The following is a 27,863-nucleotide window of genomic DNA, read 5'->3' as shown; positions in this document are numbered from 1 at the left end:
ATGTCAGATAATACTTTTTTCTTCTGGAGAAAGTCTTATTTGTTTTATTTCGGCTAGAATAAATGCAGTTTTTAATATTTTAAACATCATTTTAAGGACAATATTATTAGCCCCTTTAAACTATTTTTTTCGATAGTCTACAGAACGAACCGTCATTATACAATAACTTGCCTATAATTACCCAAACCTGCCTAGTTAACCTAATTAACCTAGTTAAGCCTTTAAATGTAACTTCAAGCTGTATAGAAGTGTCTTGAAAGATATCTAGTAAAATATTATTTAATATCATCATGACAGAGATAAAATAAATCAGTTTTTAGAAATGAGTTATTAACACTATTATGTTTAGAAATTTGTTAAAAACAAATCTTCTCTCATTTAAACAGAAATTGGGCAAAGAAAATAAACAGGGGGCTAATAATTCAGGGGGGCAAATACTTCTAACTTCAACTGTATATTTAGTGTAAATATTGTGTGTGTATATGTTTCTTCTGTGATATGAGTATAATTTCACCAAATGATTTGACCAGAAATTTGGAAAGACTGCATTCATTTAGATAGATTGGGATGATCAAATCTTTTCTATGCAGTGTGTTTGCATAAATTATAATAAATTACAAGTGTGTAAACACAACAGAGCAAAGATAAAAGCGAAACAAACAGTGCTTGATGGTTTCTAACAATAGTCCAACAGCATTTAGGTACAGAAAGTAAACAATCAAAAGTCCAACAGCATTTAGGTACAGAAATTAAACAATCAAACGTGGAAATAAGCTAATCGCAAAACTCTGCGATATGGAATTTATATGTATTATTTAATTTCCCCAACCTAGAGCAAATGCATGACTGTCATCTGTTTGTGACAGACTTACTACCCAATTAAGTGAGCACACTTTCATTCTGTCCAATTTCATTCTGTCCATTCTGAACTTTTGAATCTGCCTCTTATCAGTAATTTTAGTTTGCTGAATGTTCTTTATTTATATACAAGTTTAAGTTATGTATTGTATGATAACCTTGGATAAAAATATCACAGTATCATGGTATTGTAATTACTGCTCTAAAATACGTTTTTTTAAATGTCTGAGTGAAAAAAAGCTACTTCCCTGCCCTTTGAAAACAAAATATTTTATTTTATTTTAGTAAACATTCATATTTTTCAGAGCACAAACATGTCAGGCTAAATTGATTTCTTTACAAAATATAAAACACATTATTAAAAAAAAAACTTACAGATACCTAGGAACGGTATAAAAGAACATTTTAGCGATTTTAAAACCTTGACTTTCCCCGGTAAACCTTGAAACCAGTTATGACCTCAAGCCTACTCCCTAATTTGAGTTGAACTTGTTTACAGAAAGGTAAGGTCATTTTATTTGAGTGTACTGCTTGCTTTAGAAAAAAAAATAGTTTAATTTGTGAATATTTAAAAACAAATTTGAATAATTGTTTAAGTCAATATCTTTTTAGTTCCTTTTTTAAACTAACACTCACTGCATTTTAGCAGGAATTACAGATAGACATATGTAGCAGGATACAGATTATTGAACTGAAACTTGATTACTAAATTAAATGCCAATTTAATCAAATATCTGAAAAATACATATAGATATTCATTATGTGACAATCTAGTAATATATAATCATATGACTAAATTAATATCATTTAAAATTTAGTTAGCCTAAAGCGTCAACTAAGATAAATAGTATAGATTAGGTAAACCTCTTAAAAAGCCACAAATACAGACTGCAACAACAAAACCACACTCACTTATGATCCATCCAAATTAACGTAGCGCGTTTGTTAAAATATAGTCGAACAGTATTCAATATGTTTAAACATTCACCAATTAATGATGTGATTGACCAATCAGGATCGAGTAAAGACCTGCCTATTAAAACTGAATTTTCTGTCAAGTGAGGATAGAATACGCACATTATGTCAGCGCGCTTTTGTTGCAGAACTACAATGTAAAATTAAATCTAACTATAATAGTTTCATTCATTATTTACTCCTAACCCCCAAAACTTTCAAACGGACACTATTACAGATGACTTGTGTCAGTATAAAGCGCATTTGTAAATGAGTTTGATTGTAGCAGGTCTGCAGTGCTCATACAGTATCTGCAGCGCTATAGTACTGGATGTATGTGATGATGGCGTGTTATGCATATATAACACGCTACACAAATCACACGACTGTAGGTGAAGCGCATATTCCACCTCACAGTTTCTTAAAAAGACCAAATACATCAGTTGCTCAGAGAAGAAATGGCAAGCGTGCGCAGAAACAGCCTGGTAAAGGTGTATATTACGTGAGTGAGGCGAACAAATACCTTTTCACTGAGTCGCACGATCTGATTCATTTTGTCTTCATCTTGTAGGAGCTCCCGTAGTTCGCAGCTATTGAGGACCCTGTACCCATCTGGGTAAGAGTTCGCGTCGCTTTTCTGGGACATTCTTGTCCCCGTGAGGCGCACTAAACAACTCCGTTTGTCAGCCATTTAACTTCCATTTTGCTGTCGCTGCGCGCCGGCTGGAGGTGAGCAGGGGAGCGGCGCTGGGGGAGCTCTGCTCGGCGTGAAGGCGCACCGCGGACTGTTTGTGAAGACAATGCACGGAGAGACTCTGCTCTGCTGTACGGTTACGGATTCCTCCGGTTCCGCATTCCACCGCCAGGAGGCGCCACGCCGCAGCACTTACAACGTGCCACACATAACATACTGTATACCACGTGCTTTCAATCTTGTAGATGCCACGGGCCCCCAAATGTGATCATCCATGCAAGAGAACGAGAGAGAGAGAGAGAGAGAGAGAGAGAGAGAGAGAGAGAGAGAATAGTGAAAATAGTTATCCTGGTAATGGAGATGGTGTTAATCTAGCTGTAGAAAACATAAATTACATATTTGTTTATTTGGCAATGATATCTAACATTAAAATGACTAAGAAAACGTTAAAACAAATACTAGAGAATGAAAAATGGTATGACTTTGGTTGTAAAACTATAAGAAAAAACTTAAGACAACTAGCAAATCAAAAACACAGACAACCAGAGAATACAGATTTAAGTCTTCGGTACTGTGAGGAGCTTAAAAAATATAAAAACACAATCAGAAAAAAAGAAAGAAAGAGTACACACCAAAACAGCTCAAAACAATCAAAGAATCTGTTGATTCAAACAATTTCTGGGCCAACTGAAACCTCCTAAATAAAAAGAAACATGAACAATACAAAATGCAGACACCTGGAAAAACCCCACTTTGAAAAGCTGTTTAGTAAAATAAACATGAGTACAGAAAAATCGCTTATATGTGATATAAATTAACCCATACAGAGCAAATATTTGGCAAATACCAAAATCTGTTAGACTATCCAATCACAGAAAAAGAGCTACTAGATAAAATACAAGTCCTACCAACAAAAAAGGCAAGTGGTCCAGACGGTATCCTTAATGAAATGATTAAAAACACAAATCACAAATTCCAATTGGAATGTCTGTTGGAAACATGTGCACAATTGTGCTTACAGGTGAGTGGGCTTGAAAACCACCTGTAGAAAAACTGTAGAAACACACTTCTCTCTTATGCACTTGACCAAGGGTGTAGAATTGGCATAGACAGAGGGGACGTTTCCCCACCAATATTCACCAATGACTGAAATATCCCTACCAATAATTGAATTGACTTCAAAATATAATAAAGCTTCGTCAACTTTTAGTAACCTACTTGTGCATAATTGGTTAAGTTTGCTATGAGTTCACTATTATACTATTAAACAAGGCAGAGCAATTAAACGAAATTCAGTTTCCATTTTGACCTTCATAATTATGAAAAACAATAATCAGGATAAAACAGTTAAATCAAAATTTCTAAATTTCTCTACATTCATACCTCCTTAAAGCCAGATTGCAGTAAAATCATGTAAATTGACATTTGCAGCATGGACTGTGATTCATTCATTGTTATTTGTAATATTAAGTGTTTATTTTATATTCTTAGGAACTTTATTCATGTTTTTTTAAAGCACAGAAACAATTTGCGCAATGTAGGAGCTCTAGAGTTGTGTGTCCCCACCAATGCCAAGAGCGAATCTACACCCTTGCACCTGACACTTCATTTAAACTCCATTTTACTCAATAAGGAAAATGATGTTTAGCCTACTATTGATGTACCACAATCATGTTGCTTCAACCTTAACTCTTGCACAATATTCACTTTAATACCTCTCTTGCACAATATCCTGCACAACATTGATCAGTCTCTTGTAAAAGTACTTGTAGCCTGTCTTATTTAGTATCTTATAGTAGCCTATATGTGCATACACTGTGAAGAATTCCTGGTTGCCTTAATTTTTAACCTAAATCAAAATAACATTTGAGTCCATTGAACTTATATTAAGTTAAACTGACTTAAAACTGACTTATAAAATTAAGTTAGAACATGATTAACTTAGTTTAATAAGTTACAATCAACTAAAAACATATGTTGTCATGAAAAATTGATCCTATCATTTTTTACAGCGTAAGTTTTTGAAAATATCTCTTATGTTCAGTGTTGTTTGTATATTTATGATTAATTTATGTAGCACTGTTGTTCTGCGAAACACGACATTTTTTTCTGTATGTCCACACATGTAGCAGAATGACAATAAAGCTTGACTTGACTTAAAAGATTTAACGTATACTAAAATTATGAATGATTCAAAAAGATACATTTTTAAACCCGTTTCTTCCTTAAAATACATCTATATGTTTGTTTTGTTCAAATATTGACTTTATACTATATTTATGAATGTGTTAAAATATTATGGTTTATGTTTATTTACTTTATGCAATTATTATATTTAAATCGGTGACACAGTGGCTCAGTGGTTAGCACTGTTGCCTCACAGCAAAAAGGTCACTGGTTTGAGTCCTGGCTGGGTCAGTTGGCATTTCTGTGTGGAGTTTGCATGTTCTCCTCGCGTTCGCATGGGTTTCCTCAGGGTGCTCCGGGGTCCCCCACAGTTCAAAGACAAGCGGTACAGGTGAATTGGATAAACTAAATTGGCTGTATAGTGTATGTGTGTGAATGTGAGAGTATTGCAGCTGTAAAGGCATCCGCTGTGTAGAGCATATGCTGGATAGTTGGTGGTTCATTCCACTGTGGTGACCTCTGATGAATCAAGGGACTAGGGAAAATGAATGAATGAATATTTCAATTTGTGTTTTACTGTGCATTGGTATTTATTTATTTCAGATTTTAAGTACAGCTTATTTATTTGTTTGTTTCTATGATGTCTATTTATTAAACTTAATAAAACATTTGATTGTTTATTTGAATCTTTTTCATTAAGTACTTTCTTTATTAACTAATTAATTTATTGCTGCATAAGTTACAATACTTAGCTCCTGTCTTAATTATAATTAAATATCTTAATTAAAAGGACAAATAAATATTGTTTCTTGTGTATAAACCTGCAGTGTTCATTATTATCATCATCATCACCATAATATTTATTTATTTATGCATTTATTCAAGAAAAAAGGAGAATATGACATAAATCAGATATAATCAGATATAATTCAGATTAGAAAATGTATTCTGCATATTAATTTATTCTGTTTCTTTAGCTTTGCATTGTTAAAATGGGCATTGTCTGTTGGTTTGTTTCAATGTGTTTTGTGATTAATAGTTAAAATGTTAATAAAAAGATGCACAGAAAATAAATAAATAATTACATTTTCTAATCTGAACCAATAAATCTGCCAAAAACAATATGATTTAATTATTAATTTCATTTAACAATTATTTAATTCATTATTATATCTTCTTGTCCTGTGTGTTGTTATAGTTGACTATAAATAAACTATTACAGTCTTTTTTCTTGTTTATTCATTTTCTTTTCGTCTTAGTACTTTTATTAAGCAGGGGTCGCCACAGCGTAATGAACCGACAACTTAGAATTTAAGCTCCATTGCATCTACATGAAAAATTAATTTTCATTATAAGTAGACTGCAGATAGGGGTTAGGGTTAGTGTAAGTTGACATGCTTGACATGTCTGTTGAAGGAACAGTATCAACAGATATTAAGCAGACAGTCTACTAATACTCAAATGAGAAGTAATTGGCATGTACTTGCAATTCAACTTTTAGTCAACAAAATGTGCAAAAGGGACCATCAAAATAAAGTGTTAGCTACCAATATTATTAAAATGAGTAATAAACATATAAATCCATATAAATTTTTTTTTCTTTAACAATGAAAAACAAACAAATAAAAAGAGAGAAACAACTAAAAACAGGAGCTATAAAAATACATAAAGCAAAAATGGCTCATTAAAAAAATATTTGCAAACAAATAACGTTTTAGAGCCTTTTTTGATGTAATACAATTGGATGGACAGTCTGGAATCGGACATTTTTGACTTATGAATGAATTTTTGCAAGCAGCAAAACCAAGTTCACAGCATAAAACTGTTTTCTTTTAAGTTGTTCATACTCAATAAAGCCCAACACGGTGCTTTCAGTCTTATTAATGCCACAGACTCCCAAATGTGATCATCCAGTATGCAAGAGAGACCTGCTTTAAATGTAAAAGACATGTTTAAAAGGTTTAATAGATACTATAATTATGAATGTGTTAAAAATATTAGATTCAAAACAGTTTGTTCCTTATTTTTACATTTTTGCATTTTTCACCAACATGGTACTTTTTTGCATGTTTATTTACACGTTTATTACATTATTTTATGTATTTTAATCTGTTTTACTGTATGTTTGTGTTTATTTATTGTAAATAGATTTTGTGTAATACAGTTTATTTAATAAAATCATTTCATTTGTATCTAGTCATGTAGCGATCCTATTGGAGGGTATCTCTGACGTGTTTACTTTGCGACAGTACAGAAATCATGGCGTCGCTTGCGGGAGATCGTTGGAGGGAAGCGCTGAAGAACCACGATATATTCAATAATTTACAAGAAAGGCTTCATTTAGAGCCTCAGGGGACAAGTAAAAGAATAGCTAAGAACCTGACGTTTTGTTTGAACGGTGATCTGTTCATTTGGGACAGCGTTGAGAGCGTGTTTTACACCACAAACCTGCGACAGCTGAACTCTGACGGCGAACCAGACACCTCCAGATATCAGGTCAGCGACTTTAAATGGCTTCTGCTTTAGTGTAGTTACATCGCCGGTTGTGTGTAAACGTTTACCGATCTCTCCGCAGACCCTGCTGTGCATCAACCCGCCGCTGTTCGAGGTGTGTCAGGTGCTCGTCAGTCCCTCGCAGTATCATGTGGCCCTCATCGGTCAGCGAGGAGCCACTGTCCTGGAGCTGCCACAGCGCTGGGGGAAGAAGTCCGAGTTTGAGGGCGGACGGATCCAGATCAACTGCAAGTGAGTGATTTTGACTATTTTATTGAGGTAAAGTTGGTTATATATTCGCACATTTTATAAAAGTATTCTTTGCAAATTCCAAATTGGGAAATCATATTAGCAGACCGCCAACGATTATCAACATACAACATTGTTCAGTCAATAAAAAAGTGCTAATGTTGTTTAAAATCATACTTGCATGTGATTTCAGATCGAAAAATTAAAAGTAAACAATATAGGAATTGTGTTTCCCAGAGATGCGTTGCGGCTGGAAGGGCATCTGCTGCGTAAAAAAACGTGCTGGATAAGTTGGTGGTTCATTCCGCTGTGGCGACCCCGGATTATTAAAGGGACTAAGCCGACAAGAAAATAAATAAATAGATAATTGAATGAATGAATATAGGAATTGTGTTGTCACTTAACAAATGCGTGAATATAAAACAAGCTGTTGGCGATGCTTTTATCCACTTCTGGATTTTGAGTCATAATTTGGCCACAGCTTTCTCTGTTTCTGCAAATGGAATAATTTTTGGTGACAAATCTTATTTATTTTGACACATATTTTGGGAAAATGCTTTGGAAATTTTCACAAATTCAACAGTACAATGGGCAAATTGACCACCGTTTTGTTATAATTAAGCTAAAGTTGGTTTTATATTCGCACATTCGTTCATTTTAACGATTCCTAAATTATTTAACACACTAATTTGTACATTTAGTCAGAAATCGCATATGAAGTTGAACTTGTTGAACTTTCTCTGAGTTTCAACAAATGGGATGATTTTTGGTGACGCATAGTATTTTGACATATTTTGTTAAAATGCTTTTAATTTTTTCACAAATTCAACAAAACAATCCGGGAAAATTTATTACTCTTTTGTTATGATTGAGGTAAAGTTTTATGTTCCCACATTCATTCATTTTAACGGTTCCTATATTGTTTACCACACTAATTTGAACATTCGGTCTGAAATCGCATATGCAGTATGACTTCAAATACAACAACATTAGTACTATTTAATTGACTGTGAACTGTGTTGTTCTCTGATAGTCATTAGCTGCTAATATGATTTCCCTGTTTAGAATGTGCAAATAATACTTTTCTGAAACAATATTAAGGAGAAAGTCCTGTGAATATAAAACCAACTTTTTACCTCAATATGTTTACATCCACTGTGGGGTGATTTTTGAGCCTTTTTTTTTTGGCCACAGCTTGTTTCAGCAAATTGGATGATTTTTAGTCACAAATCTTATTTTGACATATTTTGGACAAATGCTTTGGAAATTTTCACAAACTAAACCATACATTGGGGCAATTGACTACCCTTTCATTATAATTGAGGTAAATTTGGTTTTATATTAGCACATTTGTTCTTTTTTAATGGTTCCTGTATTGTTTAGCACACTAATTTGAACATTCAGTCTGAAATCACATATGAAGTATGACCTAAAAAAACAACAACAGCATTAGCACTATTCAATTGATTGTGAACAGTGTTGTCCTCTGATAGTTTATAGCTATGTATTGTTTTCATCCAAAGATGCTAATTAAAATTATGCTCAAAACTGAAATATTGCATAAAAGATTAAAGCAGTGTTTCCATCCAAGTAGTCAAAAAGAACAAAATTGTAACTTCCTGATAAACTGTCGCCAACTATCAAAAGTAAAAACGGGATTTGCTACAGTAGGAGAAGCTGCGTCAACCTTTTCTCGGTTTAATAAATGACTTGTGCTTTAGAAGACAGTATGCTGACATGCAATGAATGACGTTTAAAGACAAAAGACGCAGAGCACAAATGCTCTTGACATTTCTGGAGGTAACTAATAATGTAATGTTTAAGTAGCGGTAAACAATATAAGGATTGTGTTGTCACTAAATGAATGTGCGAATATAAAACAAGCTGTTGGTGATGTTTTCATCCTCTCTGGGGTGATTTTTGAGTCTTATTTTGGCCACAACATTTTCTGTGTTTCAGCAAATGGAATGATTTTTGGTGACATCTTATTTTGACAAATATTTTGGGAAAATTCTTTGACATTTTTCACAAATTCAACCACATGTTCTGGGCAAATTGACTACCCTTTCATTGTGATTGAGGTAAAGTTGGTTTTATATTAGCGCATTTGTTCATTTTTAACGGTCCGTACATTGTTTACTACGCTAATTTGAATATTCGGTTCGAAATCAAAACAGCATTAGCATTATATATTTGACCATGAACATTGTCGAACTTTAGATAGTAATTGGCTGCTAATTTGATTTCCCTATTTACAATTTGAAAATAATACTTTTCTGAAATGTTATTAAGGAGAAAGTTGCGCAAATATAAAACCAACCTTACCTCAAAATGTTTATATCCACATTTTTGAGTTATAATTTGAACATGCGAATATAATTCCCTCAAATTTACCTCAATATTTTTACATCCCCTCTGGGGTTATTTTGAGTCTCAATTTGTCCACAACTTTTTCTGTGTTTCATATTAATTCCTGGCTGTGTTTACATTTACATTATAGCTTTAAAATACAACACACTACATCTCTGTTGGTCTCTTTTGTCAAGTTTAATGATCATTTTTAGTCTATATTTTATTTTAGATTACTCTGTCTGGTAAATTAGATACCTTACTCCGTGCTAAGATAAACCTCTCCACCACTTAAGCTAAAAAACATTTAACAGGATTGTTAAAATAGTTTTTTGAAAAATTAATTTTTGAATTTAAAATGTTTTTTTTGCCCCTATGTGTTTTTTAGAGTACATCATGCTGTGTGTGTTTGTGTGCTAGAGAAAGCACTGAGACTGTCAGAAATGGGCTCATTAATATTCATGACCATTCTAAATATGGTCAATAGGGACCTTTTCATTCTATGGGTATTATATAAAGATAGTATATAAAGTAATATAAAACCATTTCTGGAGGATTTTTGACCTTATCTAAGCCACATGCCTACTATGTAGATATTAGAAAACAATTTAAGTTATTAAAACAATGCAATATACGGGACCTTTATTGTAATCGCTTGTGTTAAATCTGTTAATTATTTCTTGTAAGTGTGATTGTCATGTAAGGCATCTATAAATAAAATTAAATAATGATAATCTAACCATTCATCAGAGTAAAATAACTCTTTAAGAGAGTTGCATTGCTCTTCCATCCTCCTTTTTTGTTTTAGATTCTCTGGTTTTAAATGTTTTCTTTTGACAGGACCATTCCGGTGGCTGAACGCTTCTTCACCAGTTCTGCGTCTGTGACTCTTCGTCAAGCTGTCTGGTATCCCAGTGAAACTGAGGAGCCTCATCTCGTTCTGCTGACCTCAGATAACACCATCAGGTATCTGAAATTAATCCCTGACAGAAGTCTGAGAGATCTGACTCTGAAGAGCTTTACTGTTCATTTTGTACTGGGTTATACAAAGTATGTTTGTTTGTTTTTTACCACCAGATTTTATAATCTTAAGGAGCCCCAGTCCCCTGCTAGAGTTTTATCTGTGTCTCAGTTGGATGATGACAGCAGCGTCCATACAAGAAGGTAAGCGTGTAGCTGCTATATTTTTCATTTTATCCAATGGTATTGCCAGACGCTAGGAGTATTCTGCTTGGATCAGGGTTATTAAACACAAAGGTAAATCTAGGGATGAACCGAAATGAAAATTCTTGGCATAGTATGGGTCAAAGTCATTGATTTTTCTTTTATTCCTTTTATTTAACTTTAGAATATTAAGTCAAGAAGATCATGTTCTTTAAAGATATTTAATAAGTTTTCTACATCAAATTTCAGTTTTTGATTAGAAATATGCCTTGCTAAACGCTTCGATCAAGTGATTTTTTTTTTCAGACGTCATATTGGATGTACAAGATTAAAGGGTCACGAAACACCAAAACACATTTTTTGAGCTGTTGACAGTCGTATATGTGTCCCACACTGCTAAAAACACTATTAGGACACCTATATTTCACTAAAAAGTGTAAATTGGTTGTTTTTGCGTTATTTCAAGCAAATTCGTACTTCCTGTTTGAAACGAATTTTTGAAGCTGCGTCACGGTCATGACATAATAGCGTGTATTCCAGCGTGCAGACTGGACGTCTGTGCCAGAGTGAGTCTTATTACGTCTTACAGTGTGATACATTAATGCATGAGTAAGGCTTGATTCAAACCAATCAGCGCGCTCTACTGTGCAACTTCATTATTATTCATTTGTGTCACCGTGTTTACACCACAAAGACGCCACGTTGTGTTGGCGAAACAAGCGTGAAGTGTTGCTTTTATAGTTTGCTGCCGTTAAGTTTCGTTTTCATTTTCTCTCTGTGAGAGCTTATCTGGATCACGTCTGGATTAACAGTGTACGCGACGCTCGATAACAATAACTTACGTGTCTAAGGAGGATATTGTTTACCTGAGAGCTGTTCTCATCTGCAAACGCTGAAATCTGGATTTGCTTGTAGTATTCTCTCCATAAAGACGCGGCTCTAGTTGCTGGTGATTGTCCTGTCTCTACAGATTTGGTAAGTGAGCGACCAGTGCTCTTTGTTTAATCAGTTTGTTCGTATCGAATTAAGTTAACTATTGCACTGAGTGCAGAAATGTGAGCACCGCATTTTGTGACCGGAATAACACATTCGGCTTTCTGATGCTACCTGCTGTGTGCATCTAAGTTTCTGGGAAATGCGGAGTTTTTTTTTTCTCTCATTCGCCGTGCGGTATCAAACATTGCATGAAAAATACACGCTTGCAGCAGTTCCTCCAATCAAATATCTCGTTTGTCGCGAGGGGCATGAATGAATTCCCTGAATGAAAGAGCCAAACTGCAGTTAAAGTCCACCATTTAATAATTTGGCAAATAATTTGACTACAGATGTCCATGTAGGTTAAACACTTCTCCTGTCTGTGTGGGTGTGTATTTTGACTCTGATACTCGCGCGTGCACAAATAGACACTCCCACACCATCCCACTTTAGTTCCTCCGACACTCCCCCCTAAACAGAGCTGGACACGCCCACTTTTCTGACTTTTTCCAAAGTAGAGGTGTGAAAACACCCTGCTGAAACGAGGGGGTTTCATGGCCCTTTAAGATTTGACTGCTTTTTGCGTCGCTTTCCAGTAACCCTAACCTTAACAAGAATCACAGCTTTTGCTCAATCTCAAGTTTATTTTAATTATTTGTGGAGCCCAACGAGAGTCTTTATCATGTATTAGAGTAAACACTATCTAAAATAAATTTTTTAAAAATAAATTTTTTATTAAGAATTTTATTCAATTAGTTTTAGCCAGTTACAAAGACACATTACTTGATTTTTTTACTTGATGTAGAAACACAAATACAACTAAATAAAATAAATGTACAATTCGAATTAACCAATAAAATTAAATACAAAATGTTTTAAAAATTACATTCACATTTAGTCATTTAGCACACGCTTTTGTCTGAAGTGACTTACAAATGAGGAGGCATTCAGCGATTCAACAAGAAGAAGCAATACACAAGTGCTAATTATACAAAGCTAATTTTAATGCTCAGAGAATATAGTGCTAAAGTAAGGAGAGGTGGCACGGTGGCTCAGGGGTTAGCACTGTTGCCTCACAGCAAGAAGGTCGCTTTCTGTTTGGAGTTTGCATGTTCTCCCCGTGTTGGTGTGGGTTTCCCCCACAGTCCAAAGACATGCTCTATGGGTGAATTGGATGAACTTAGTTGGTCGTAGTGTATGAGTGTGTGTGATTGAGAGACTATATATATATTTCCCAGTGATGGATTGTGACTGAAAGGACATCTGCTGCTTAAAACGTATGCCAGAATAGTTGCTGGTTTATTCCGCTGTGGCACCCCCAGATAAATGAGGGACTAAGCCGAAGGAAAATTAATAAATGTTTGTTTGTTTTTGAGAGAGAGAAAAATGTTTCTACAGGTGGTTTATCAAGCCCACTCACCTGTGTGAAGCACACTTCATAAATGCACAATGTTTTTTGTTTGTTTGTTTGTTAGTTTGTTTTTAAAAATGTGTCTGGTGCAAAAACTGGTGCAAGTGTCAGAGAGATGGAAGAGTGTTTTCTACTGGTGGTTTGTCAAGCCTACTCACCTTTGTGAGGCACACTTAATACAGGGTTCCCACTCTTTTGTGGACATCCAATTCAAGGACTTTCAAGGAATCACTAAAATCACTAATACTTTTAAATCAGACACCTTAATTCACACCCCCAGCATGTATGGCACCATGAAAGCCATTCATTTTGCTTACACTTAATATCCACATTAAAAAGTCATAATAATGGTGATGTTTTGAATGTTATTTTCACAAATGTAGACTGTTTTAAACATTGATGTTCAAATAACCTTAAATAATACAATTAGTTGAATTTAATACTGATAATATTCAAATGTGATTACTGAAATATTGATAATGCATTGTTTGTCATAGTTCTAGATTTTTACTGTGGGAACCCTGTAAATATTAATATAAATGAATAATAGTACATTAATGATACTAAAATAACACTGACTTCATATGATGTGACATCTTCATGCAGTCGTTCTTATGCGGCCTCTTTGGGAGAGACGGCGGTGGCTTTTGACTTTGGTCCGTTGGCTGATTCTCCTCACCTGAGCAGTCTGCGAATGAAGGCAGAGCTGGTGGTTTATCCACTTTACATACTATACGGCAATGGAGAGACCTTTCTGAACTACATCTCTCTCTCACACAGGTAACACTCACTCCTATACAAAAAAACCAAACATGTTCATTCTGATAACAGATATGCAACATCATTCACAGTGTAGGTGAATATTATCAAACCAAAATAATATGGTAGAGAAAAATGGCTTATAAAAATTGAAGATCATTTAAAGCACTAAGTGTTTTTTTTTTTAATCTTGTTGTTAACTTAAGCTAAATTAAACTTGTAGTTCACCTTAAATGAACTAACTTAAGTGCTAACTTGAGCTATTTATTTTTAAGTGCTAATATTAAGTAATTTTAATAAGTATAATAATAATATTTTTAACGTTTTATGTGTGTTGTATTATGATGTTATGTGGCAAATAAATTTCACCAAGGGGACTTATAAGGTTAATAGAATTTTAAAAAATGTATAAAATAAAATAAAAGCTGAAATCGAAAACTGAAATTGTTCTAAAAATAAACTAAAGCTAATTTAAACTAATTATTCAACAAAGTTTTTTTTCTCAAATTTTGTCATTTAATGGCAATATCATAAATGTTATTAGCTATTAATTACAATGATTAATAATAAAAAAGAGCAGTAATAGGGATATTTTATGTGAATTTTGAATACATCATGACTTTCAAACTAATGAGAATTCAAATAATTATAATATCATAATTAATATATTTTATCTGGCCGATCTCAGGAACTGATCGCAAGTGTTTGTTTACGAGTTTACACAGAGGAAGATCTGGTACTCAGAATTGGCCGATCACTATGACAAAGAATTGGTACTTATTATCGGCTGCAAAAATCCTGATCGCAGCATCCCTAAATATAATATAATATAATATAATATAATATAATATAATATAATATAATATAATATAATATAACATAACATAATATAATATGATATGATATAATATAATATAATATAATATAATATAATATAATCGTAAAAAGCACTTAAAAATTGAAAGAGAGAAGCCGTGTCTTATGGAATTTTCTATGCCATTTTTTTGTGTAAATGGTCTGTTTTTATTCTAAAAAATGAATAAGTGCACTCTAAATACCCAGATTCAATTGTTAATCTTCCATCTTTCGCCTAGTGTCGGTAGTTTAGGGAAGCCGATGGGCCCGTTACCCATGTACCCTGCAGCAGAAGATAACTACGGCTACGATGCGTGTGCTGTGCTCTGCCTGCCTTGCGTGCCCAACATCCTGGTCATCGCCACTGAATCAGGAATGCTGTATCACTGTGTGGTGCTGGAGGCAGAGGAAGAGGACGATGGCGGAGTAAGACATCCACAATTCAGCCATAAATCAGCTGATGCACTGTAAGAGATGCTGAATGTGTGTTTGCGTGTGTGTTCAGGCTGTAGAGAGATGGTCCAGAGGCTCAGAGACGGCACCTTCGCTCTACGTATTTGAGTGTGTGGAGCTGGAGCTGACACTTAAACTGCCTGCTGGAGAAGAGGAGGAGATTACAGAGTCAGACTTCACCTGTCCAATCAGATTACATCGAGGTGAGCAGACATAAACAGTCATAATCGTGTAATAATCCTGTATATTTATTTTCAAGTGTTTGTTTGAAATATTAGATAATTTCCTTGCATTTAATGTGCTTTCTTTGTTTTAGAGGTGTGAACCTATACTGGTCTCACGGTTCGGTTACGATTATCATGCCATCGATTCGGTTCAATTCGATATCTCGGTGCGTCACGGTGCATTGACGGTGCTTCATTTACACACATACACAAACATAGACAGCACCAAACAAACACACACACACTTAAGCCCTCGCAATATGCGTTTAGCCGGGAGTGTTCGTGATGAGCGGAGCAAAAAAAAAAAAAAAGAATACGGAAAAAAAAGAAGCAGGTTTCTGACGGTCCCTTACTGAGAGCTCCGCTCCACGTGAGGGAGCAGTGGTCGTAATGTCGAGCGAAAAAAAGAAAAGGACAGCTGTGAAACATAACCAGCTTTGTCTTTTTGTAGGAAACACACTTTAGATCTTTTTAGGGTAAGAGGTTTTTGAGTTATTGCCGATATAACTGAATGTGTCAGGAATATCGAAAACAAAACTAACGTAACCGCGCTCATTTCTGACCCCCCCCCGGATTTACAGTGTTTGCCTACACTGCCTATGCCACGGGCTGGCCCTGAGTTGGCTCCTGAGTGTGGTAAATACCGGCGCTCACCTCCCTCGCAACAGAGCGCGTAGGAGATAAATGACGTCAGTCCATAATAACCGGTTCTGATTATTACTGAACCGATACCGAATTGTCCGCATCTGCATCGCGGTGCACCGAAAAAACAATTAATTTTGACACCCCTACTTTGTTTATAAAATGGGACGTCTTGTTGTTGAATGCTTAATAGTAGTTTTTTAACAGGTTAATGCATCCTGCCTAAATAAAACTATTCATTTCTGTCAAACCCTCTGTTCCAGACCCTCTGTGTCAGCACAGGTATCACTGCACCCATGAGGCTGGGGTGCACAGTGTTGGACTCACCTGGTTCAAAAAACTACACAAGTTTCTGGAGTCTGGTAAGTGCCTTTTTCAACTCTGACATTTATACAATTTTACAATCACAGCATTTGAGGAACTCGGTCTATATTAGCGTTTGGGTATCGATTCATGGCCTGTTTCCCCTGAGTGGTATGGTACGGTACGATACGGGTTGGTACAGGTCACCTTTATCAAGCTTGCGTTTCCATTGCCAAAAAGGTACCAATTGTTGGTGGGCGTGATGTACGACAGAAAGTTGCAGTCGACGTCATTCTCGCTTAAGGAAATGTGAAAGTAAAGCTGTACAGGTCGTTCACATATCATATGAGAAGCACTTCTCACAAAACAGATGCTTTATCCACAGTACTTGAGTATAAATGTTCATTAACAACTTTTCTATGAACATGATTTGATTATAACTGCAGATTAATGATAGTGTGAAATAGCCTACTGTAACGTCTGCGATTATATAAAATAAATAAATTAATGCAGCATGTATGAACACATACAGACCCTTACATTCTGTCATATGTTATCAATTACAGAAAAACTACACACAGCATACATTTAGTCCTTATTTAGGTTCAAAAACAACACAAAACATACAGCCTGTCAGTGCAAACCTCTCATCTGTACCTTTTATCTTTAGCAGCACATGTAACCTAAGAGTAATTGCGTCATTCTGAGTTCATAATAGTCCAAAAGGTGATGATAAGAGGTAAACATGGCAGTTTGTTCATGGTTTAGGTTGCTGAAAGAATCATTTGCTCCTTTGTTTTTTTCGCTTCAATAATCACACGCCCGTTATTATCATCAACTCAAGTAGTTTATTTCAAATATAAACACATTGTGAGCTCTCTGGAGAAAAGGGTACCGTTTGGAAAAGGTACCCAAAAAGTGGCACGGTACGATTTGCTTTTAGGTACCTTTTGACAGTGGAAATGGACATTAAAATGTACCGACCTGCATTCAGCTTGCAAAATTAACATAAATCTTCGATCGCTAGCAGTGTGAGTTCAAACAAGGATGCAAAATGGGTTGTAACTGTCCGCAAAAGGACCATTGTAAAGGCGGTCGCACACCGGATGTGACTCGCCATGCAGGGCGGTATGCATTTGGAATTGTAAACAGGTTTATATCAGGCTACGCACACATCTACGCACACATCTGTGGTGTTCAGCTACGACTCGGGACACTGTTCATATTTCTGCCGCGCCACAGAGCACCATCTGAATAGTTTCATTTTAAATAACATGTGAATGTGCATGTTTGGGATGTGTTACTTTCAACAGTCATGTGCGCGGCGCATCCGATGTGCGACCACCTTAAGGATAGAGTCTGCTTTAGCTTTGTGGATCAGTGACGGCAGGAAAAAGAACATGGATGCCAACATTATCCACACAAAAGCTTTATAACCCTTTTGCTGACAGCAATGAATATTTGTGCCTGACTACAGGTTTTGATCTTTGGTTTCATTCTTTAATACTGGACTTACTTTTCTACAAAGGTTTGAATTGAGTGTTTAAACGAGACAAAAGTGTGAACATGCTAATGCCTGTCTATGAAAAGTGTATAAAGTGTGTAGTAAGGGGTTTTACAGCCTTAAAACATCTATAATAATTGTAAAAAATAAAGCACATTTTGTTGTTGTGTGTCTTCTGTGCAGATGAGGAGGATAAAGACAGTCTGCAGGAGCTGGCGGCAGAGCAGCGCTGTATAGTAGAGCACATCCTATGCACAAGACCTCTCGCTAACAGGTAGAACGGCCAGAAATCAACATTTCCCACCTGTGTTACTAAAAGTGTGACGGTTAAACCCCAAATCTCTTCTAAAACAAAAGGCAGATTTACAAACTTTTAAGCAAGCCTTAAGAGACTCTGAGGAAGAACTATCGATTACTGGTGCTTTTTAAGATTTCTGTCTTCCTCTCTCTCAGTTTGCCGGCTCCAGTTCGCGGGTTTTGGATCGTGTCAGACCTGTCCCTGGGAGCCACCATGATCTGCATCACGAGTACCTACGAGTGTCTCCTGCTCCCTCTGCTGTATGTGACCAGCACTCAATGGCTTTTTTTCCATTTGTTAAAGCAGGATTTCTCAAATGGGGATTTGTAGGAGAACTGCAGTGGCGTTTGGACTTGACATAAAGCTGATAATTCATTGTTTTGAATGTACAATTAAGTAAAATGGGCTGCTTGATAATTCCTATTATATTGGATTATCAATCATAGGCTGCAGTTGAATTAAATAACTAAATCAATATGACAACTAATGCTCGGTTCACACCAAATGCAAATGTAGGTATTTGGCAATGCAAGGGGGGTGCAAATGTGTAACGCTCTCCATGTTTCCCGCAAAAACGCAATTGCATCTTCCACATAATTTCAACATCAACTCAAATGGAAAGTTGACATAATGCAAAAAACATCTCCTGAGTAATCTAGAGCAAGTTATTCAATGCTTAGCATGATTAAACCCAGCATCAACATACTTTCATATTACTACATACAAAGAAAAGTCTTGTTAAAGGTGCAGTATGTAAATTTGACGCCCAGTGGTTGAACTAGATATAACATTCCTGGATCAAAACAAACGCAAGCACAGGTTGCCGTAAGCTGGCAATGTCATGTTGTATATCTGCCATAGTTGTTTTTGGTTGTACAGACATGGCAATAGACGACACATGAAAATGCACAATTTTCACGTTTCATCTTCAGAAACTTGCACATAACGTTTGCAGACACTAAACGTTTGTGTTTCAAACACTATCGTTATGTAAATGAATTGCCAAAACACACAGAAACATGAATCCTTGTTTAAAAACAATGTTGACAAGATTTCAACTAAATCATTTTATAGAGTTTCTAAATAGTTTTTCGTAAATTAAACAAATGTTTTGTTTTAATCAGACTTTTATTTTGACAGGTTGTCCTGAAGGCACCTGTGAGTTTCTATTTGAAACATGCAGATCTCATATCAAGTCATATTTTGTGGTTTAATATTCAGTGAAAATGTGTACAGCACTATTAGTAGTGATTTTTTTTTTTTTGGTAAATTCAGTGACATTAAGAATCCTACAATAAAAATGAGGTTTTACTGACTGTATTTTGAAATTCTGCCAGCGTTTTTCGCATTGTGGAAATTGAAAGGCCATATGATCGTGTCATTCATTCATTCATTTTCTTTTCGGCTTAGTCCCTTTATTATTCTGGGGTCGCCACAACTTACAACCAACACCATTACGAACCGCCAACTTATCCAGCATATGTTTTATGCAGCGGATGCCCTTCCAGCTGCAACCCATGTCTGGGAAACATCCATACACACTCATTCACACTCAAGGCTGGTTTATATTTCTGCGTCAAGCGCACGCGTATCCTACGACGTGGCCTACGCGTGGACGCATAGCACTCGCCATGGCTGTCGGCGTCGCTGACGCGCAACTCTCAAAAAAATATAACCACACGGCGCAAATACTTGCGAGCCCGATGGGTCTATTGTTTACAAGTGTGGAGTCCCGTAAAGGAGCTCTGGATGGAAAGTTTTATTTTTTGTGTTTAACCACATGGTTAAAGTTGTTACAGGTCCGCCGGTTCCTGCATCAAAATGAGCGGGTTTGAGCCACTTGTACAATTAAGAAAACGTTCAGAAAAAATAAAAAACCATCAAAGAAACTCGACACAGAGGAACATAAACACCTCACTGCCAACTAGCATTTTGAAAGTGTTATTGTAGAACAACAGAAACAGCGCGCAAAAGTATAAATGCACAGCTACGCGTGTTGCATGCGCCATGGGTCATACCGATCACTTTACGCAGAAGTATAAACGAGGCTTCATACACTACGGACAATTTAGCCTACCCAATTCACCTGTACTCACATATCTTTGGACTGTGGGGGAAACCGGAGCACCCGGAGGAAACCCACGTGAACGCCGGGAGAACATGCAAACTTTACACAGAAGTGCCAACTGACCCAGCCGAGGCTCGAACTAACGACCTTCTTGTTGTGAGGTGACAGCACTACCTACTGTGCCACCGCGTCACCTATAATCATCTCATTAAATTGAAATATGAACTTTTTTAATTATTTAGTTTTTTCATTAGAAGTAACTGATTTCTTTTTAAATATGATTTCTATCATATTGATATTTAGTGTTTGTCTTTTCTTTAAATGTTCTAATAGAAGCTCTATTCGTCCGGCTTCTCCTCCGCTGCTGTGCTCTCATCCAGGGGCGGGGTCAGACAGCTCTCCTCTGCGTGGATTGGCTGAAGACTCCTTTGAACAGCATATCCGCAACATCCTGGCACGCAGCTCCACCAATCCATTAATGCTGAGGTAACAAAGGGCTGCTTCCATTCAGTTCAATTCCCACCAGAGTAAAAAAAAAAAAAGATTTACATGGTTTTAAATAATTGATCACGAGGCTGAAAGATCTGGTTTTGACCTATCAGCTCATCCTGGTCTAACTTGTTAGGGATAAACTTGCAATAAACCCTCTAATATATATTAATCTATCCATTATTTTACATTGGCTTGTGATGTATAGCTTCCTGAATAGAACGGTGTCCATAATGCTTTTTTCTGTGTCTCAGGTCGGGTGATAAGGACTCGTCTCCTCCTCCTTCTGAATGTCTTCAGCTGTTGAGCAGAGCCACACAAGTGTTCAGAGAGGAGTACATCCTCAAGCTGGGCCTGGCTCATGAAGAAATGCAGAGAAGGTACAGCTATGATTTTTTTTTGAAGTTGATATTTTAGACTTTACATTTTCTTGTGTCATTCATATCACCTCGACCAAAGCAAACTTTGACACTCTCGCCGTCCTTAGTGTGAATGCACAGTGAGAATTAAAACAACACTTTCTGCAAAGCCTAAAGGTATAGTTCACCCAAAAATAAAAGAAACAAATTCACTTTCAAGTGTTTCCAAACCTTTTTGACATTCTTCTGTTAAACACAAAGAAGATACTTTGAAGAATGTTGAAAACCAGTAGCCATTGACTTCAATAGCATTTTCTTTTCCCACTATGGATATCAATTGTCAGCGTTTATTTCAACATTTTTCAAAATATCATATTTTGTGTAACACAAAAAAAAAAAAAAACAAGTGAAGGGAGAGTAAATAGTGAGTTCATTGTAATTTAGGGTGAACTATCTCTTTAAATGGACTGTGGTTAAAAAACATGTTGTAATATAATGATTGTCCTGTTTTAGAGTAAAGCTCCTGAGCGGACAGAAGAACAAGCAGTTGGAGGATCTTGCTCTTTGTAGAGAGGACAGGTAACAATTAACACAACTCTAATCTCAATCACACCTACTGTAATACGTTTATCTCAGAACTGAATGTGCGAGTGCAACATCTCACTCTATAGACCACAACTTGATGCTATTATTAGGTGTGGTAAATATGTGAGTGTTAATGAGTCAATAATTACTGTAAACTGTGCTAAAAATGGTAAATGTGATGATGTGTTGTAGAAAAAGCCTGACAGAAGCTGCAGAGCGACTGGCGGATAAATATGAAGATGCCAAATATCGTCAAGAAGCCATCATGAACAGGTTCACCTTTCTCTGAATTTAGTTTCATAGCAGGGTTTCTGCAGGGCTAAAAAAGTTCAAAATCAAATTTTTGCTTGCTAAATAATGTAAAAGTGTTTTGTGCTAGGTCTTTAATGATTGTAAAAAGGTCTTAAAGGGGATAGTTCACCCTAAAACTAACATTTACTCGCCTCAGATGGCTCCAAACCTGTTTTAGGCTGCATTTACACTGCATTTTTTAAGTGACCCATTTTTTTCTCCCATGTGGCACAGATCAGATTTGGCCCATGTATGTGCATGCAGAAAAAAATACATGGATTCTGATTTACTCCAATCAGATTCAGGCCTTGTTCATATGTGGAAATTTATCCGATATGAATCGGATCCGTGCTGCAGTTTAAGCTGTCGGATTTTCACTTGCCAATGAGAGTCGCACATCATTAAAAACCGTTGAGAATGATATCAACTCTGACAATTTCATCTAAGAACAGACTTCAGCAAGTCCCAAACCTTATATTTCATATACTAGAACAAAAAAAGCATTTATATTGTCATATAGCACAAGTTTTCAAGCATTTTAGTGAGCGAGAGAGAGCGCAACATCTGCAATATATAAAACTGTTGCATACATCACATGCAGAAATCACACCAGCTGTGGCCTACTGGTTTAAAAAAAAGCCTAGATTAAAAGAAGATGGCCAGATGAGAACTCTTCTGTCATAAGCGATTAGTAAAACAACTTGCCAAAAATAATTAAAAAAATGAAACCCTGTGAATAGATTAAATACAAGAATGAAGAAAAGGGCGCTCTTTTATTATCAGCTGTCAGTCAGCGCCTACTCTTTTTTTTTTTTTTTTCCCTGGATGTTGCGTCTTGTTATTGTGTGCAGTGTTTAAAAGATTATGTAACCGGTCATCAAAAAAAAATCGAATACAGTCACAAAATCGGAATTGACCTTCAAGATCTGCAGTGTAAATGCGGCCTTGTTTTTTATTTTGCTTCAGTGGATTTGTACTTTTTCTTCCACTAGTCTAAAAATAATTTGCTGTATTTAAAGGGGACCAATTATGCCTATTTTTACAAAACATGAAACAAATCTCTGAATTACCTAGAGTGTGTATGTGAAGCTTCAGCTCAATACGCCTAATGTTTTATAACTCTTTGAAACTGCCCTTTTAAGACTTTGATCTAAATTGTGCTGTTTTGGTGACTGTCGCTTTAAATTCAAATGAGATCGTGCTCCTTTCAAAAGAGGACGGAGCTACAAATGCCTGTGTAACAGCATAGTGGCAGATACAAAAACAAGGCTAATGTCCTATGCTAATGAGAGAGAGAGAGAGATAGTCACTAATGGGCGAGGATTTCCTCTGATGACACATACAAAGGGAGAATGTCAATTAAAATGTTTCTGCAGACTGTTTAATTAAATGTGATTTTAAAATTATAGAATGAATACATTTTAGCAACTGGTTATATTTAAACACTGTTGCCACATAATTGTTTAAACCCCTTATAAAAGGGTTTTTTTGCATAATAGGTCACTCTTAAGCTGCAAATGAAACCATCATCATGTTATAGGTAGTGTTGACTTGATATAAGGGTTTTAAAACGTGTTAAACTTGACTTGGTGAAACCCCAAACTTAATTGAAAAATAATGACATGAGCTTTCTAAACTTCCTCCCCACTCTTTAAAAAAATATTGAAACTAAGCTGCAAACATGTGTGTTGTACAGAGTAAAGCGGGTTTTGGGAAGTCTGCGGAGTCAACTTCCTGTGCTGTCAGACAGCGAGAAAGACATGAGGAAGGAACTGCAGACCATCAATGATCAGCTCCGTCACCTTGACAACGGCATCAAACAGGTCCGTTCTATGGTGGATCTTAGTTTATTTTTGCAGCACTCGCTCCTTTGTTGCTACGAGCTGCGCGGACGCATGTTAATGTGCTGTTAATGTGTTGTCAGGTAAACATGAAGAAAGATTACCAGAAGAAGCAGATGAACGCGGGAGCATCTCCGGCTCACTCCAGCCTCACTCTAAACGCCCACCAGAGGAAGTGTTTGCAGGGAGTGCTGAAAGAACAGTACGTACACACACTTTACAACTGCTTTGGTTTCACACGTACATCACAGCTCTGAACTGTCAGTGCCAGCATTCATACTGTTAGATGCTTAAAAGTAGGGCTGCACAATATATTGTTTCAGGATTGATATTGCTGCCATAATAGTCACATTGCCAGATGCAATGTTGAGTAATAATCATATTTAACCAGAGCTACAGAAAACTTGTGGTTTAACCATAATAGACTGAAAGTTTATCATTTGATGAAGAGTTTAAAACATTGGGCGAGGGTTAGGTCGATAGACGTTGCTGTTGTCCATCGCCGATAGACATAAGGCTGAGCCGGCATCGCGATCCTCCACCCAGCCCTCGTCACAGCAGCAACCCACTCGCGAAAAATACACATTTAGGCCACATTTAGTACCGCTGGATATAAATACCGTGATATTTAATTGATCTTGTCTCTATCTAACGAATCTATCAGATAACTTGTAACAGCGTCAGTACACTGCTTCAGTCTTTCGTTTTCACGATAGATTTTCGCCTCAGATACTGTTGGTTTGTTGCTGTTGGTTGTGCACCTTTTTTACCAACCAAGTTTGTCGATGCCATTTAAATGTCACCGATCACTCTGCCTGTTCATGCCAGAGTCATGTGGAAAAATTGATTGACAGGTAGTAATTTGTGTGTAACTTATCTTTATTCATTTATGATTTGATTACTTAAGGGTAAAACAAAGGCCATGCGGGTCAGGTAGTTGTAGGCTACAAATAATTAATTTGTCATTAATTAATTGTTCATAAATGATTAATTCATCGCCGCCTACGACGACGATGCCATTGCCAATGTTTCACATTAGACATTGTATGATGCCAAATTGGTAAACATCGCCCATCCCTAATTTAGGCTCCAAAATTCTGATGTTTGGAGGTGTAACAAGGATAAATTCAATTTCATTATTTATACGGGATGTATACAATTGTAATTTTTAATTAAAAAGTAATTGTATTACTTTCGAATTTTTTGTCTCGTTTCTAGTTCAAATATCTACATTTCAAAGCGAATAACAATGTTGTTTTCCTTACGCCATTAGCATTAATTTAGCTAAAAAAACTGAAGTTTGAACAATATTTTTAATCAATCTAAGCATATTTAGATAATCAGAGTAGAAACAGGACAAGGCAAAGTAAGAAAAGCATTTTTTGGTTTGTGATTATTGAATTTCTTTAGCTGAATACTGTTAGACTCCACAGAAAAATGTCAAATAGAGCTATTAAAAACATCTTGTGAAACTATTCGTATCGCAATATTTATTGCAGAAAAATAAAATATAGCAATATCCGATTCCAATATCGTGCAGCCCTAGTAACAAGCGTGCATTGGAAAGAGCTTTAAAATGGTATGTTTGATTTGTAGCAAGATGAAAAGAAAGCAAAATAATATAAAATATATATATATTGAAAAGCCACATCCCTTTTTTACTGTAATTTGTAGAAAATGGACACATTTACACTTGTAATAAAATGTAATATACAATAGCCCCCCCACCCCCTCCCCCCACTTGTTACTGTTATGCAAAAAACCCTACTACAGTAGATGTATTTATTTAAAAATGGAACAGGAGTTTCAAGTGCATACAGTCAAAGTCCCTTTAAGGCAAGTCATTTCACTCAGCGACCATCTTTTGAACTGCTCTCGGGCAGTATGCTCGGGTATTCAGTTTGAATGGGGAAAGATTAAATTCTCCAAAATTGCTTGCCAAGCTTACGAATCATTTTCATATTAGGACATTACCAATAAATTAAAAATACAACTGTCTCTTTAGTTTCATTTCAAAATGTTCAAATCATGCCAAATCTGCAGAAACTCACGTCTGGTCTGAGCCCCTTTCCCGGAGAATCGTCAGTCTACATCGATCGATGATTGATTGGCTCCTGTACTAGAATACTGGGCTTTGTTTGCCATATTAATCATGACACTTTTCCCCATTCAAAACTATACGAGTGACACATCTTGCACATTCTATAGTCTTTGATACAGTACACAGTTCTTGACTGTTGTTGTTGATCCACTGAACTATATGCTTTCTTTCCTGCAGAGGAGAGCACATCGCTGGCATGATGAAGCAGATCAAGGACATCAAAAACCATTTCAGCTTCTGACCATCAGCGATTCAGAGGCCATTACCAACGACCATTGTACAGTATTCATCGAAATCCCAGAAGAACCAATAAGCAACTCTATAGCCAATAAACTCTTCTGAAAGAAAGCGTTTGACCCACACCTCTCACATTTAGTTGCAAATTTTTGTATGAACTAATTTTGTCTTTAATTTTTATGAGTGTATATGTCTATGTTTAATTCTTCTGGACAATAAAGCGTTTTGTACATTGAAATAAATCTTTCCTGTGTATGACTTTATCAGCAGCATTGAGCATCAGCATTATTTATATACAGTTGAAGGCTTACATTTAAAGGCTTAACTAAGTAAATTAGGGTAATTAGGAAAGTTATTGTATAACAGTGGTTTGTTCTGTAGACATTTGTAGCAAAAGATCAAAAGAAAATCGGCACAACTTCACTTTAGCTCTCAAAAGTCTTTAATATCACTCACACGACGTTTCAACCGACATGGTCTTCATCAGGTAAAGCATTACTAATGGGAGTACTCAAGAAATAGTGAAACACCTGCAATCAATCATCACAATCAGCCAACAAGCCAGTAAACAGGAACATTTAAATACAACAATATACATATGACAATATGAGATACACACAGACCATTACAAACAAGACTTAAAATACAATTTAACTTCCTCAGAGACAAAGAATTCAATGTATAAATATAGCGCATCACACCTGCAAAAAATCACATCAATCAACCACAAGGCCAGTGAACCAAGGGGAAAACAATTGTGTACACATATTTAGTATACAACAGTATTTGATAGAAATACACTTACAAAAAGGATTTAAATCAAAATCCAAATTTAAACCTCTGAGATAAAGTTTTCAGTGTGTAAATGTAAAACGCTTCCCTCTGTAATAAAAGTCTGTCAATGTAGTCCCCACCACTTCTCTGTACCTTCACTTGTTCAATGCCAATATATCGTAATTTCGCAAGGGTTTGTTTCAATGTGATAAAATAAACAAGAGATTGGATTTCGTTGATCCTTTAATCGTATATTACTTGTGTTCAGCAAATTGTTTTTTTTTTTTAAACACAGTCTTGTTTTACCGATGTAGGCTAAACCACAAGGACATTTAATCATATAGATCAAATTTTTTGTGTTGCATGAAATCACAGCTTTAATCTTTAATTGCTTACCTGAAGGGGGACGACTAAAAAAACTGACATTTGGCTGTAAAGTTACACTGTGCGCATTGACCACATCTATAATTACCTTCAGGGACTGAGAAAGGATTATAAGACCGTTCAGAAACTTGATCTGCTCTCACTAAGATTTGTCGCAAAGTAGGGGCTCGTTTAAAAACGATTCATCAAGGATCTTTACAACAATGTCTCATAACAGGATCTGAATTTAAATTATGCCAATGTCTACATACTATATTTGCAAACTCTGTATACTCTCAATACTGAATAATACAAGAGATCTGTGTATTTAAAGGTTTTGGTGTTTTTCGAACCAAGGCTTCTTTTTGATCCATATTTTCAAATTGGGCCGCAGCTTCTTTAATCCATTTTGTAGAATAACCTCTATCATAAAACCATTGACG

At 35.9% G+C, this 27,863-nt stretch overlaps 3 protein-coding genes across 8 annotated transcripts in view; 2 read left to right on the top strand and 1 right to left on the bottom strand.

The window, feature by feature from the left end:
- Positions 1-2,599, bottom strand: part of vps37d (VPS37D subunit of ESCRT-I) — an 81,642-nt gene extending 79,043 nt beyond the window's left edge. For both annotated transcript variants that reach the window (XR_015492040.1, XM_087254625.1), the window contains exon 1: positions 2,336-2,599. Coding sequence is in view for 1 of the 2 variants with exons in the window: in XM_087254625.1 (XP_087110751.1) it covers positions 2,336-2,503 (168 nt within the window). In the remaining variant the exon portion in view is untranslated. The remainder of the gene's footprint in view (positions 1-2,335) is intronic.
- Positions 1-27,863, top strand: part of mcama (melanoma cell adhesion molecule a) — a 638,953-nt gene that overhangs the window by 356,614 nt on the left and 254,476 nt on the right. The window lies entirely within an intron of this gene.
- On the top strand, positions 6,849-26,521 carry nup88 (nucleoporin 88). Of its 2 annotated transcripts, NM_001020466.1 has the most exon segments (17): positions 6,884-7,129; positions 7,209-7,378; positions 10,565-10,690; positions 10,802-10,888; positions 13,881-14,054; positions 15,128-15,314; positions 15,394-15,544; positions 16,471-16,569; positions 18,198-18,288; positions 18,468-18,572; positions 20,714-20,866; positions 21,124-21,249; positions 21,742-21,807; positions 22,006-22,086; positions 23,801-23,927; positions 24,029-24,147; positions 26,224-26,521. In NM_001020466.1, coding segments are annotated over 17 exon segments (2,163 nt in total). In that variant the 5' UTR covers positions 6,884-6,892; the 3' UTR covers positions 26,288-26,521.

Source organism: Danio rerio, chromosome 5, assembly GCF_052040795.2.
Source record: "Danio rerio strain M-AB ecotype USA chromosome 5, GRCz13ab, whole genome shotgun sequence".
Classification (NCBI taxonomy): domain Eukaryota; kingdom Metazoa; phylum Chordata; class Actinopteri; order Cypriniformes; family Danionidae; genus Danio; species Danio rerio.
This window is presented reverse-complemented; position numbering and strand designations above follow the sequence as displayed.